A 14,344-nucleotide genomic window follows, 5' to 3' on the forward strand; every position below is an offset into this window, starting at 1 on the left:
ATAGCACACTTAAAAAAAAACCTGCTGGAAAGAACCAATTATTCACATTTTCCTTGAAATTTGATATTTTCTAGTTTGTAATAAGTTTCATGAATATCTTCATCATTATACATCCATTTTTTCATTTCAGAAGGCGCACAGACACCCTAAATTTTGAATCCAAAAATATTTTCAATGACTTTATATACTCAGGTGTGATGGGCATATTCAAATGGGTTTTTAAATCTATATTGTAGTAGACTATGATATGTACTCGTTTTGCTCAAAATTCATTGGAGTAACTTACCTTAATTAGTATTTTATTTTCTCCACATATATTCTATTAATTCAGCACTACTCTTCAAAGACACAGTCTTTGCAAAAGAGAGGGAGTCAAGGCTGTGAAATTATCTTAACATATTGCTCTTCTTTATAAAACATATTATTCCCAGTGAAGTAGAGCAGAATTTGGTTTCTCATTAGAGGGATAATTGGGCTTTTATTATGGTAAATCTTGTGTAAGCCATGCATATTTTATGAAACAAATGCTTTCCTTCTACATGAATGCACATGTGATACTCTGGACATAAGATTCTAAGCCCCAGACAATTTAATATCATTCATGAATGAATGACTTGAGCACTAGTAACTCTTGCAGAGGTGTTGAGACCTTCAGTTTTAGAACTTGATTGTGGCCTTGGGTAACTCAGATAATCCATTTGTGTTCATTTGTTACAAAATTAAATGGGACTATGGTTTCAAATTTTATGAATCAGAAACTCAATCTCCAAATTCATATGTTAATGGTATTTGTAAGCTAGATCTTCAGGAGTTGATTGAGTCATGAGGGTTTTGCCTCATTGATGAATGATTACTGGATCAGTTAGAAAATCAGTTGTCTTTGATTCACTTGCTGTTTTTACCATATGATGATGCCATCTTCCATGTGATGTTCTTGAAAGAAAGTTCTGACCAGATGCTAAGTGTATGAGGGTACTATGTGTACGGAATCCTAGCTTCTAGAACAATCAGAACAAATCTGTTTAACAAATAAATTTCCCAGCCTGGTGTGGTGGCTTGCGTCTTTAATCCCAGCACTCAGGAGACAGAGGTAGGAGGATTGCAGTGAGTTGGAAGCCACCTAAAACTACATATCCGTGTCAGCCTGGACTAGAGCAAGACTCTCCCTCAAGAAACCAAAAAATAAATAGATACATTTCTGAGTCTTAGATAATTTTCTTATAGTAGTAAAAATCGATTAGACCACTTTCCTAAGACATTCTTTCTCTTGTTTTCCCCATGCTTTTATATTTCCTTTTTAATTCTTTGATGCACACACATGTTGATTGAGATTACCGCCTTTCTCTGTTTACAGATATTTTCTACAGGCCTACTGATTCACATATTTGAACATTATCTTTCTCTAATATATGAAAAGGGAGAGTTGTCTGTTTGAGATCCAGTGAAATATATTCTGGCCCATTTTAAAAATATTTATTTATTTTTATTTGAGACACAGAGGGAAGGAGGAAAGGAGAGAGGGGCGGGGAGAGAGAAGGAGAGAACACGAGAGAGAATGGATGTGCCAGGGTATTTAGCCACTGCAAATGAATTTCATACACATGTGCCACCTTGTGCATCTGGCTTATGTGGGATCTGGAGAATCAAACCTGGGTCCTTAGGCTCCACAGGCAAGTGCTTTACCGGCTAAGCCATCTCTCCAGCCCCCTCTGGTCCATTGTTATGAGTCTCTTTTGTAATTACATGAATAAAAATAATTGCATAGATTTCAGAATAGGCCCACAATTTGTAGTCCAAGAAAGTTGTAGGAGATGATCAAGATTCCTATTTCATTGTTGGATTAGTCTGTAACTATCTTGTAGAAAATGAGATATAGACCCCTGCTATAAAAATAATTTTGAATTAGCTTATATTCATTGTACATAGTACTGGGTTTCATAAGGACATTTTCATACAAGTATATGTTACACATTTAACATATTCCCCCATCCTTCTATAGCCCCCTCACCCTCTTCTGTTATTCTCTTTTGTTCCTCTAGATAGTTTTGCTTCTATTTTCAGGTCATACATACATACACACATGATTTTATGTATCTATATAAAATTTAGGATTTAGAAATGAGATAAAACATGGTATTTCTCATTCTGGGACTTACTTAATTCACTTAATATGATCATCTCCAGTTGTATCCATTTCCCTGAAAACGACAAAATTTTATTCTTTTTTATGGTTAAAAGTTCCATTGTGAGGGCTGGAGAGATGGCTTAGTGGTTAAGGCACTTGCTTGTGAAGCCTAAGGACCCAGGTTCAATTCTCTAGGTCCCACATTAGTTAGATGCACATCATGGCACATGTGTCTGGAGTTCATTTGCAGGGCCTAGAGGCCTTGGCATGCCCATTCTCTCTCTCCCTCTGTATCAAATAAATAAATGAAATGATAAAAAAGTTAAAAAGATCCATTGTGCATATATATGCCACATTTTTTATTCATTCCTCTGTTGATGAATACTTGATTCCATAACAGCTATTGTAAGTAGTGCTGCAATAAACATTGATGTATAAGTATCTCTGTGCTGTACTGACCTAGAGGCCTTTTGGTAAATAACCAGGAGTGGTATAGTTATATCCATGCTTTAAAAAATGCCAATAAATACCAATCCATGCTCATAATGGTTTAAGCAAATGAACTTATCCTCAGGCAAAAGGATGCAATCAATATGAACATACACACCACTTAAGCCACAACAGGTTTAATTATCTGCTTATCTGCATAATCTCTACTTTTTTTTTTTTTGAGACAGGTCTTGCTATGTTGTCCAGGTTTGCTTGAATTCTTGAGCTCAAGTAATCTTACCATATAGCTCCTGGAGTGGCTGAGACTACAGGCAAGTCACTGTATGGTGCCTTCATTTCTTATTCTACAATTGTTATGTCCTTGTGAAGTCAAGGGTTGGAAGGCTTGAGAGTCAAACATAATTTTATGAGAGCATAAAATCTTTGTTTTTATACATTTCATGCATTTGTATCAGTCAGGATAGGCTAGGTAAGTATGACTGACAAAGTTAAAACCACAGGAATTTATAGCTCAGTGGCTGAACAGATGTTTAGCATGTGCTAAGTCCTCATTTCCACCCCTAATAGGAACCAAAAGAGCCAGGTGTGGTGGCGCACACCTTTAGTCTCAGCACTCAGGAGGCTGAGGTAGTAAGATTGGCCTGAGTTTGAGGCCACCCTGAGAATACATAGTGAATTCCAGGTTGGTCTGCAGTGAGACCCACAGACAAAACAAAACAAGAGCCAAAACAACAGTAAGAACTAAACTGTAAAAGGTACATTTGCCTATGAAAGCGTAGACAACTGTTGAGTCAACCGCAAGACTCTTCTTTCATCATGGTTACTGTAGGACACAGTAGGGGAGAAGGAGAAACCATGGTTTCAAAGGATAAAGGAAAGTTCTGGAATCCCTACAAAGGTTACTGTAGTTTTCTCCAGGAAACAGCACATCTCTGTCACAATGTATTGGCAGAACTAGTTGCCTTGGCCCACTTCGCTACAGCCAGGCCAGGAAATATCCTCTCCTAAGTCCAGAAAGAAGCACACACATATGAATATGCAACTGTATCATTGCTTTATTTCTCAAATAAATTTGTACCAAACCTTTATAATAACCACATGGGCACAACTGTTCATAATACTCAACGAAATAAATAAACTCACCTCAAGAAGCTTAGGGTCTTCTTTGGTTTCAAGTAAATCTTGAGATACCAGGAGAGGCTCGCTTTTCCCACAGCTCTCCTGGCTGATAAGCGTGTCGGCGTAGTTGGGCTGCGGGAAGATCAGGTGACTCCTACGCGAGTCCGCAGTGAGCGACACCTCATGTGAATAGGTCTGCAGGAAGGCGCGCACCCCATCCGCGCCCACAAAGTGAGAGGCAGGCAAGCCAGCCAATCCATTCCCTGCAGTGTGGAGCCTGCGCGAGGAGTGCCAGCGCCGCAGCCGGAGCGCCAGCAGCACTATCACAAAGGCCAGGAAGACGCAGGAGACCGCGGCCACTGCCACCACCAGATAGAGAGTGAGGTCTGAATCTTTGGGGTCGATGGGGGTATGGATGCTGCCCAAGTCCCCTAGTATGTCAGGGATGCTGTCAGCCACTGCGATGGTGAGCGTGACGGTGGCGGAGAGAGGGGGCTGGCCATGGTCCTGCACAGCCACCACCAGGCTCTGCTTGAGGGCATCTCGGTCCAGCAGGGCCCGCGTCGTGCGCACCTCGCCTGTGTGCAGCCCCACGGAGAAGAGCCCTGGCTCGCTGGCCTTGAGCAGGCGGTAGGACAGCCAGGCGTTCTGTCCGGAGTCCTTGTCCACCGCCACCACCTTGGTCACAAGATATCCAGGCTCTGCAGAGCGGGGTGCCAGCTCAACACCAGTGGACCCATCAGTAGGGTGGGTGGGATACAGGATTTCAGGCATGTTGTCATTCTGGTCCAGCACGAACAGACTCAGTGACACGTTGCTGCTAAGTGGAGGGCTCCCACTGTCACTAGCTGTCACCTGTAGCTGCAGGTCTCTAAATTGCTCATAGTCAAATGAGGAAAGTGCATACAGGACACCAGTGTTGGAGTTGATGGAGACATAGGATGACAATGGCGTCCCCTGCAGGGTATCCTCAGTCAATGAATAAGTGATGCGTGCATTGTCATGGCTGTCTGGGTCTTGGGCCATAACAGAGAAGATGGAGGCCCCCCTTGGGTTGTTTTCTGGAATGTAGGCAGAATAGGAGGCACGAGTGAAAGTAGGGGGATTGTCATTGATGTCTGTCACCTGCAGAGTGATGTGAGTTTCCGTGGACAGCGGTGGACTTCCCCCATCTGTAGCTCTTAGACTGATATTATATTGGGACACCTGCTCATGGTCCAGAGAGTCAGCTGTCACTAAGCGGTAATATTGGTCTATTGATTTTTCTAAACGAAATGGCAGATTTCCCAGGACAAAAACTGTGATTTGCCCATTCTGCCCAGAATCTCGGTCATGCACGTTGATAAGGGCAATTTCTTTCCCAGCAGTCCCCTCTTCTGGGACTGAGCTAGTGAGGGAGGTGATTGTAACTTCTGGGGCATTGTCATTCACATCCAGAACTGTGACAAGGATCTTGGCTCTTGAAAAAAGACCTGGTCCATCTTGTGCTTCAATTTTAATTTCATAGAACATGGCATCCTCATAATCTAAGCTTGTTAATATTGATATATCTCCAGTCACTGAATTAAGATGGAAAACCTCAGCAATTTTCCCAGGCATTTTATCTAGAATATAGGACACTTGGGCATTGAATCCCTCATCAGGGTCAATGGCTTTCACCGTAATCAGCCGAGTGCCAACTGGCACATTTTCCAGAACACTGACATGGTACTCAGGCTGAGTAAACACGGGTGGGTTGTCATTTGCATCTGAAACTATCACTTGTATGCCTAACTTTCCAGAGAGGGCAGGGTCACCACCATCAGAGGCCATGAGGTCAAGATGGTGAACTTCCTTTTTCTCATGGTCCAGGGCCTTCTCCAGCACCAGCTCAGGGTACTTTGCGCCATCAGAGACGCTGTTCACAGCCAAGGAGAAGTAGTCATTGGGACTGAGCTCATAGCTCTGCAAGGAGTTCAAGCCAACATCTGGGTCAAATGCAGTTTTAAGTGGAAATCGAGTTCCAGGAACTGTGAGTTCACCAATTTTTATTTCCAACTCTTCTGTTGGAAAACTAGGAGCATTATCATTAATATCATTAATGTCTATTTCTACTTCAAAAATTTTTAGTCTGTCCTCAACCAGGATGTTGAATTTTACCAGACACCGTGCGCTCTGGGCGCAGAGCTCCTCGCGGTCGATCCTGCCTGCGGTCACCAGGCCGCCGCTCCGCGGGTTCAAAGAGAAAAGCTGCGACCTACCTCTGGAGACGATGCGGACTCCGCGCTCCGCCAGCTCGCGGGGCTGCAGCCCCAGGTCCTTGGAGATGTTCCCCACGAAGGACCCTTTCTCCACTTCTTCCAGTACCGAGTAGCGGATCTGTCCGGGTCCTGCTTCACATAGAGTCCCCAGAAGCGCGCACAGTAGCAGAGCCAGTTCTCTGGCATTTTGGAATCTCAGGCAATTGATCATTTCCTTTTTGCTAAATTATTTTCTCTGAATTCCGTTTCAGCCCCCCACGATGGACTCCAATCTTATATCCTCAAGGAATTAAGTCTTTCATGGGCTTAATTCATAGAGTGAGTTTGGTAGCTGCCTCAATCTCAGTCTGACTTCCTGGTTTCTTGCGTTTTTGGAGCACAGAAATGGTGGACTTGCTGCTCAGGGGCAGCTTTTCTTCTCGAGTGGTCAACAGCGACGCTCAGAGGCCGAACCGTTTACTGCACACTCTCAGGCAAACCCAAGTTAACTAGTTTTTGTTTCCCGGCATCAGTAGTTCTTTTGATTAGAGGTCATAGGACCAAAAAGAATTTACATATAAGAAAAGATGTAGCTTCAAGTTTTCTTCCTTAGGAAGCCACACTCCCCACATTACCTCTTATTTCAAGATAGAGTTGCTAAATGTTCAGTTTAAGAACCACACCGAAACCTGCAGCCATATTTATAGATCACTGTTCTTGCAGTTTGTCTTTGATATTCTGACATCTTAGTTTTAAGATTTTTTTATTTAACTGATTTGCTAAATAAACATATAACTCAGTGTCAGATAGTATGTTTGCTTAGGGATTTAAGGTGAATAATGTAGACACAACCACTTCCATCTGAGTTTATGAGGATATAAGAGAAAAATGGACTTAGGGTGCATTGAGATAACTACTACACGGTGGCGGTAGTGGGAGCCAAAGAGGATAGGAGGGTCTCCAACCTTGTTATTTGGTTTTAATTTTATTTTTAAAAATTTCATACATGTATACAATGTATTTGATCATATTCATTCTTGGTTATTTTCTCGTATTTCCTTCCCTTTAAACCTCTTCTTTTTTTTCAATGAATCACCCCTCCTACTCTCATGTCTTTTTTCATTCCCAGGAAATAAGAGAACAGTGGATCAAGGAATAGGCCTATGTGTGAAAGCAGCATGACAATGCCTAGATGTGAGAGAAATTACAGATTTACTGGAAGAAGTTTGCTTTGCCTTAGTGCAGTGCATGAGAACATTTTTTTTTTGAGTCACAAGTAAACTGGTACAGATAAGCTTCTGTTTTATGTTTTATTTCCAAAATCCCTTTCCCTCTAGGTTTTGCTTTCCAAGTACAGAGATATGAATAAAAGAAAAATTATCATTTCAATCATGATGCATTACATATCTAACCATGAGGAATTTATTCTTATGGAGTTACTACACACAGCAAAAGAACTCTGTCTTTAATTTTCTTCTATTCATGTTTCATTATTTAGTTATAAGTAATGATATTATGACACACTCTTTCACAGTGAATTTATAAATTTACCTCATAAAGACATGTCATACTAACAAGCACACTGGAATACATTGTCTCAGACAAATTTTCCCTTATCAGATGCTCTTAGATGTAATCATGAAACACACCACTATAAGAGTTGTAAAACTGCTAACTGCAAAGCTCAATTGGTACATGATTATCTCCAAATCAAAATATAAATCCCAGAACACGGACTATTAGTGTATTCATTGTTATTAAGTATATGATCAATATATTAAAACCACACACAAGAAGAATGGAGAAGAAAAACTAACCGTGAGAGTGTCTGTGAATGTGAACATTTTTAGCATCTTCTGAATAGGAAACTTTGAGAAGAAAGCTAAACATGGAGGATCCTTAAGGGCAATTGCATGATATCACCCCTGAATCCCTTCTATCATTCTCTTAAGCAAAGCTCTACTAGGAATACACTCCCACCTTACCACCACCAGTATTATTTCATGATGAGGTGCTGATAGATAGGTTAGTTTTTGCAGGCGTAAGTTAATTTTTTGGTATAAAAAAGGTAATATGGCTTCCACAAGTGAGAAAAGTAAAATGTATCAGTGAAGAGAAACCAGTTTAACCTTACCTTACCCATTAATTATGGAGTGTATGATAAGTCAGTTAGGTCCTCAAGGTGTACACAGTGATCTAAGAGGGTAATGTGACTTGTAATTAAGCACAGATACCATGACATTCTGAAGTCCTGTGAGTAATATATGTCTCTAGGCTGGCAGTGTGGATCAGTGACACAGCACATACAAAGCAAGGCTCTTGGTTTAATCTACAGCATCCTCATACAAAAATATATGTGTTTGGGATGTGGCTCAGGGTTAAAGTGCTTACCTATCATGCACATGCTCCTGGGTTTGATTCCCAACAGTGGAAAAAAAATGTTTCTAAATCTGTGTCTTTAAAAAAAATTTTTGTTTATTTTTATTTACTTATTTGAGAACCACAGACAGAGAAAGAAAAAGGCAGAGAGAGAGAGAATGGGCACGTCAGGGCCTCCAGCCCCTGCAAACGAACTCCAGATGCGTGCGCCCCCTTGTGCATCTGGGTCCTGGGGAATCGAGCCTCAAACCAGGGTCCTTAGGCTTCACAGGCAAGCACTTAACAGCTCAACCATGTGTCCAGCCCCAAATCTGTGTCTTTTTTAATAGAAATTTGCATGTAAATTAAGGATGATGAATAACTTCTTTGCCAACTGAAGGAAAAATGTTAGGTTCAAGTGAGAAAGAACCAACCAAGATGTTTCACAATTTATACAGATTCAAATACAAAAGAAGTATTATGTATTTTTTTTTGAGACAGGGTCTCACTCTAGCCTAGACATACCTGGAGCTCACTCTGTAGCACCAGGCTGGCCTTGAATTCACAGCGATCCTCCTACCTCAAGTGTTACATGTTAAAGAAGGAAGAATTCATATAAAATCCATTCAACCTTCATATAAATATATACATTCCATATAGTGTATACATATATACACATGTATATACATTTACATAATACAGAGATACATAATGTAGTGCTAGGTATCCATCCACAGCCTTGTTCATGCTAGGTAGATGCTCTACTACTGAGCTATATCACCACCTCCAATCTTCATATTGGAAAGAAAGAATTGCTGATCCAGACAGACGACATGATTTGTCCAAGGGGTGTAAAAGGAAGTATGAGAAGTCATATAAGCCAGTTCCTAATTCAGTGTTTTTGATTATCTAAATATCATTTTCACCTACTAACACCTGATTCCCATTAACTACACGATGATTTTAGCTCCTTTGTCTTACAGGCTATGAACATCTAAGACCAAGAAGCAATAATCCCCAAGATTCATTTACTCAAAATTGAATTTGGCTAAATGTGATTGTGCACCTCCTTAATGCCAGCACTCAGGAGGCTGAGGAAGGAGGATCTCCATAAATTTAAGGCCAGTCTAAGCTAGAGAGTGATTTTCAGGCCAGTCTGTGCTAGAGTGAGACCTTGCTTCAAAAAAAAAAAATGAATACTATTCTCATTTATGGGCATTAAAATCTGGAGCAACAAAATAATCAGGTAGATTTATTTTATCAATATTGTGAAAAATCCATTACCTGAGGTGTTTCTTCTCCTTTAGCATCAAGCAGGGATTGAGGTGCTGATAGATAATCCTTTTTCACACAGCTCTCCTGGCTGATAAGAGTATCTGCATAGTTGGGTTGAGGGAAGATGATATGGCTTTTCCCTGAGTCTGCAGTGAGAGATGCCTCATGGGAATAGGTCTGCAGAAAAGCATGCATCCTATCCACGCCCACAAAATTTGAGGCATGGATGCCCCGGGAGCCATCTCTGGAAGCCTGAAGCAGGTGAGACATGTGCCACCGCCTCAGCCTGAGTGCCAGCAGTACAATGACAAAGGCCAGGAAGACACAGGAGACCACAGCCACTGCCACCACCAGATAGAGAGTGAGGTCTGAATCCTCCGAGTTGGTGGGGTTCCTGATGCTGCCCAGGTCAGCCAGGACCTCAGGGATGCTGTCAGCCACTGCTATAGTGATTGTGACGGTGGCGGACAGAGGGGGCTGGCCGTGGTCCTGCACAGCCACCACCAGGCTCTGCTTGAGGGCATCTCGGTCCAGCAGGGCCCGCGCCGTGCGCACCTCGCCTGTGTGCAGCCCCACGGAGAAGAGCCCTGGCTCGCTGGCCTTGAGCAGGCGGTAGGACAGCCAGGCGTTCTGTCCTGAATCTTTGTCTACTGCCACTACCTTGGTCACCAGGAATCCAGGCTCTGCAGAGCGGGGTGCCAGCTCCACGCCAGTAGACCCATCTGTGGGGACAGCAGGATACAGGATCTCGGGAATGTTGTCATTCTGGTCCATCAAGAACAGGCTCAAGGATACATTGCTGTGGAGTGGAGGGTGGCCACTGTCCACTGCTATCACCCACAACTGCAAGTCTTGGAATTGTTCATAGTCGAAGGAACGCAGCGCATACAGGACTCCAGTGTCAGAGTTGATAGAGATGTAAGAGGATAGGGGTGCTCCTTGAAGGGTGTCCTCAGCTAAAGAGTAAGTTACTCGGGCATTGTCATCCCTGTCAGGATCATGGGCCAATACTGAAAAGATAGAGGTGCCTCTCGGATTGTTTTCCAGAACATAGGCAGAGTAGGATGCACGGGGGAAGATGGGTGGGTTATCGTTGATATCTGCTACCTGCAGGAAAAGGTGAGCATCTGTGGATAGGGATGGGTTTCCTCCGTCTTTAGCACTGAGAGTGATGTTGTAAAAGGAAAACTCTTCCCTGTCAAGGGCTCCAGTTGTAACCAGACGGTAGTAATTGTCCACTGACCTTTCTAACTTGAAAGGAAGTTTCTCTGGGAGGGAACATGTGATGAAGGCGTTCTGTCCCGAGTCTCTATCATGTACATTGAAAAGTGCAATTATGGTTCCTGGAGGAGAGTCTTCAAGAACTGAGCTAGTGGCAGACGTCATGTAAAATTCTGGGGCATTGTCGTTTACGTCCAGAACCGTGACAATAACCTTTGTTCTGGTCAGGAGGCCTGGACCATCCTGAGCTTCGATATCAATTTCATGGTATTTAGCTTTCTCATAGTCCAGACTTTTCATGATTGTTATATCTCCGGATGTTGACTTGAGCTCAAATACATCTGCGGTTTCTCCGGGAGCTTGCTCTCGAAAATAGGACACTTGAGCATTGTATCCCTCATCTGCGTCGGTGGCTGTCACCGTGAGTATCCGCGTGCCTAGGGGCATATTCTCCGGAACACTCACCCGGTACTCAGGCTGTGTAAACACAGGAGCGTTGTCATTGGCATCCAGGACCTTCACGCGGATGCGGCAGGTGCCAGATCGGACTGGGTTGCCCCCGTCGGAAGCCACGAGAACGAGATGGTGAACCGCCTCTTCCTCGCGGTCCAGAGCGCGCTCCAGCACCAGCTCCGGGTACCTGTTCCCATCGGCTCCTCTTCGCACATCCAAAGAGAAGTGGTCGTTTGAGTTGAGTTCATACTTCTGCAGCGTGTTCTCGCCTACATCCACATCGTGCGCACTCTTAAGAGGAATCCTGAATCCTGGGGTAGTAGTTTCACTGACTTTTAGCTCCAGCTCCTCTACTCCAAAACGAGGGGAATTGTCGTTAATATCTGTTATTTCCACCTCTACCGAATAAATGGTCATTTTATCTTCCAGGAGGATGTTGAAGGTCACGGCGCACCGCGCGCTCTGGGCGCAGAGCTCTTCGCGGTCGATCCTGCCCGCGGTCACCAGGGCTCCACTTCGCGGGTTCAGAGCGAAGAGCTGCGTCCTACCTCTGGAGACGATGCGGACTCCTCGTTCTGCCAGGGCCAGAGGCTCCCAACCCAAGTCCTTGGCGATGTTGCCCACGAAGGCGCCTTTGTCAATCTCCTCTGGCACGGAGTAGCGAATCTGCCCAGCTCCGGCCTCCCACAGGGCCGCCCAAAGAACGCACCGCAGGACCAGCCTCCTGCCCGGGGAGAACTTTGGCAGCGCGGCCATTTCCCTTCTGCAGCGGTTTCCTCCGAGCCGACTTCCAGCACCAGTGAGGGATTCCGATTTTATTCCCCAGGATCTGAGACAGGCGGTGTTCGTGGGACCTAGGTCACTGTGGAGAGAACTAAGGGGTATCTGGATTGAGTTTCTCTGCCACCCGGAAGCTTGCGGGCAAAACACCCAGCCCTTTGTGCTGTGGGAGCGGCTGCGCAGGATTGGTCCTTCGCTGCTTTTTTTCCCTCCTTAGGTGGTCAACAGCGACGCCCGGAGGCCTGGCCAGTTTCTGCACCCATTCAGGCAAACCCAAATTCATGTTTTTGTTCGCTTTGTCTTTTAAGACGCTTTAAAGTCCCCTTACAGTGCTAAAACACCGTAGAAGTAAAAATTTCAAGTCAACAACCTTTCTCTTAGAAGTGGTAAGAATAATGTAAATGACTGTAGTAACATGGAGAGCAGTTGAATGGTCAAAGCATAAATCAAATGCTGATGTTGCCCTGTCACAAATGTCTTCCACTTCTTTCTTCTTGTATGCTCAGACAAAAAGATCAACTTAAAAATATTAGTTACATTTTCTCCTAAGATTATGTTTCAAATTTCTGTGCTTGATTGTTGGCTTAGTATTTCACTTCAAAACTTGTATTTAAACTCTTGATCATCAGATTTGAAATTGAGCACATGTGCCAGACACTTGTCTTGATTAGGTTGAGCTGAAAACCATGAACCTGTTCTCAGAAAGCTTTCAGGATAGGAGAGGACATAGGAAAATGAAGATGGTATTATTACAGAGTTGGTAGCTGCTTTATTGGTGTGAAACACTGGATCATAGAGAAATGCATAGGAAATTTATCCAACCTATGTTTGTGAGTCAAAAAAGTCTGCTCCAGGATGTCCTAGGACCTGAATCATCATGGGAAAATTAGAGCAAAAAAGAGGCTAGAGTAGCATTCTTCACCCCCTGAACAAGCGCCTGGAGGTGAGAACAGAACATTACGAACACTGAAGGTGGATATAACGAATAAAGCTTTGCAAATGGGTGCTTTACAGCATTAGGGTGGTTGTTTGAGATTGCTAAATTCTCTCTCTTATATTGTTTCCCAAGAGCATATAAGACAATGTTATGGATGTCTTCTTACTCCTGTGTCTTTATGTAACAATGCATAATACATTTATTTCAAAAGTACATTTAAAATATTTCTTGCAGACCACGATAGAATCTGTCTACACACCAGTGGATTTTGTCAAACCTTAATGTCTTTCTGTGTTTAAATAAGATCAGTATTTTAAATATTTTATTCTTATTTATTTATTTATTTATGAGAGAGAGAGAGAGAGAGAGAGTGAGAGAGGGAGATAGTAAGTGTGCCACAGCCTCTAGCTATTGCAAACAAGCTCCAGATGCATGTGCCACCATGCACATCTGCTTACATGGGTACTAGGGAATCGAACCTGGGTCCTTAGGCTTCCTAAGCAAGCACATTAACCACTACACAATCTCTCCAGCCCCTAAAGATAACTTTTAAAACTTTTTATTTTGAGTAATTTCAGATTTACAAAAGTTGCAAAAATAGTACAGATAATTCTCATATACATTCATTCAATCTGAGGGGCATTAATTCTAAAATCCAAGTATGCTTGAGTCCTCTTGTAAAATGGCATACACAGTATTTTGCAAGTGACTCTTGTAATCCTCTGCACATTTTAAATAATCTCTAGTTTATATTCTTCCTCACATGATGTAAGTAGATGCTATACTATATTGTTAGGAGAATAATGACTAAAAGTTGTATATATTCACTATGTATGTATATATATACAAATTTTTAAAAATAATTTCAACCTATGATGGTTGAAATTACAGATGTGGAACCTGAGGCCATAAAGTCCACTTTATTCTGCACCCATATTACCCCATACATTAACATTTTTATTTTATGTTCTCCACCCCTCAATCTCTTTTATTTCAGAGTAAGTTAAAGATAGATGTGATGCTCTTTTACTTTTCTTAAAATAGAGAACACTCTTTCATTACTAAAATATAATGAAAATCAACCAGTTGCAATCAATATTATTTCATCACCTAATAAACAGATCTTAGAAAATTTACCATTTGCTACAATGTCTTTGTACAACAAAATCAGATTCTGTTCTAGGATACAATCTAGGATCATACATTAATCATGACTTAGTATTCAAATTTAATCCAAAGAGTTCATTAGGCTTTGTATTTCATGACTTTACACTTTGAAGACTAGTTCTACTGAAGGATGTCCTTTATTAGGGATTGTCAGATTATTTTTCCTCATTACATTCAGATTATATAGGCTTCTTTTTGGCTAGGAATAATATAGAAATGAAACTGCTTCCTGCTGCAGGA

General features: G+C 42.4%; 1 protein-coding gene across 4 annotated transcripts in view; it reads right to left on the bottom strand.

Annotated features, from left to right (window-relative positions):
• The window catches only part of LOC101593421 (protocadherin gamma-C5), a 233,811-nt gene that overhangs the window by 198,658 nt on the left and 20,809 nt on the right, over nucleotides 1-14,344 (bottom strand). Inside the window, exon 1 of one of the 4 annotated variants that reach the window (XM_045132577.1) lies at nucleotides 9,556-12,170. The exons of 1 other annotated variant lie outside the window; for it this stretch is intronic. In XM_045132577.1, coding sequence (XP_044988512.1) covers nucleotides 9,556-11,976 — 2,421 coding nt within the window. In that variant the 5' untranslated portion in view covers nucleotides 11,977-12,170. Of the gene's footprint in view, nucleotides 1-3,718; nucleotides 6,315-9,555; nucleotides 12,171-12,645; nucleotides 12,707-14,344 lie in introns of those variants that run through there. 2 more of the 4 variants (XM_045132572.1, XM_045132586.1) reach the window with 2 other exon arrangements.

This window comes from Jaculus jaculus, chromosome 13 (genome assembly GCF_020740685.1).
Source record: "Jaculus jaculus isolate mJacJac1 chromosome 13, mJacJac1.mat.Y.cur, whole genome shotgun sequence".
In the NCBI taxonomy this organism is placed as follows: Eukaryota; Metazoa; Chordata; class Mammalia; order Rodentia; family Dipodidae; genus Jaculus; species Jaculus jaculus.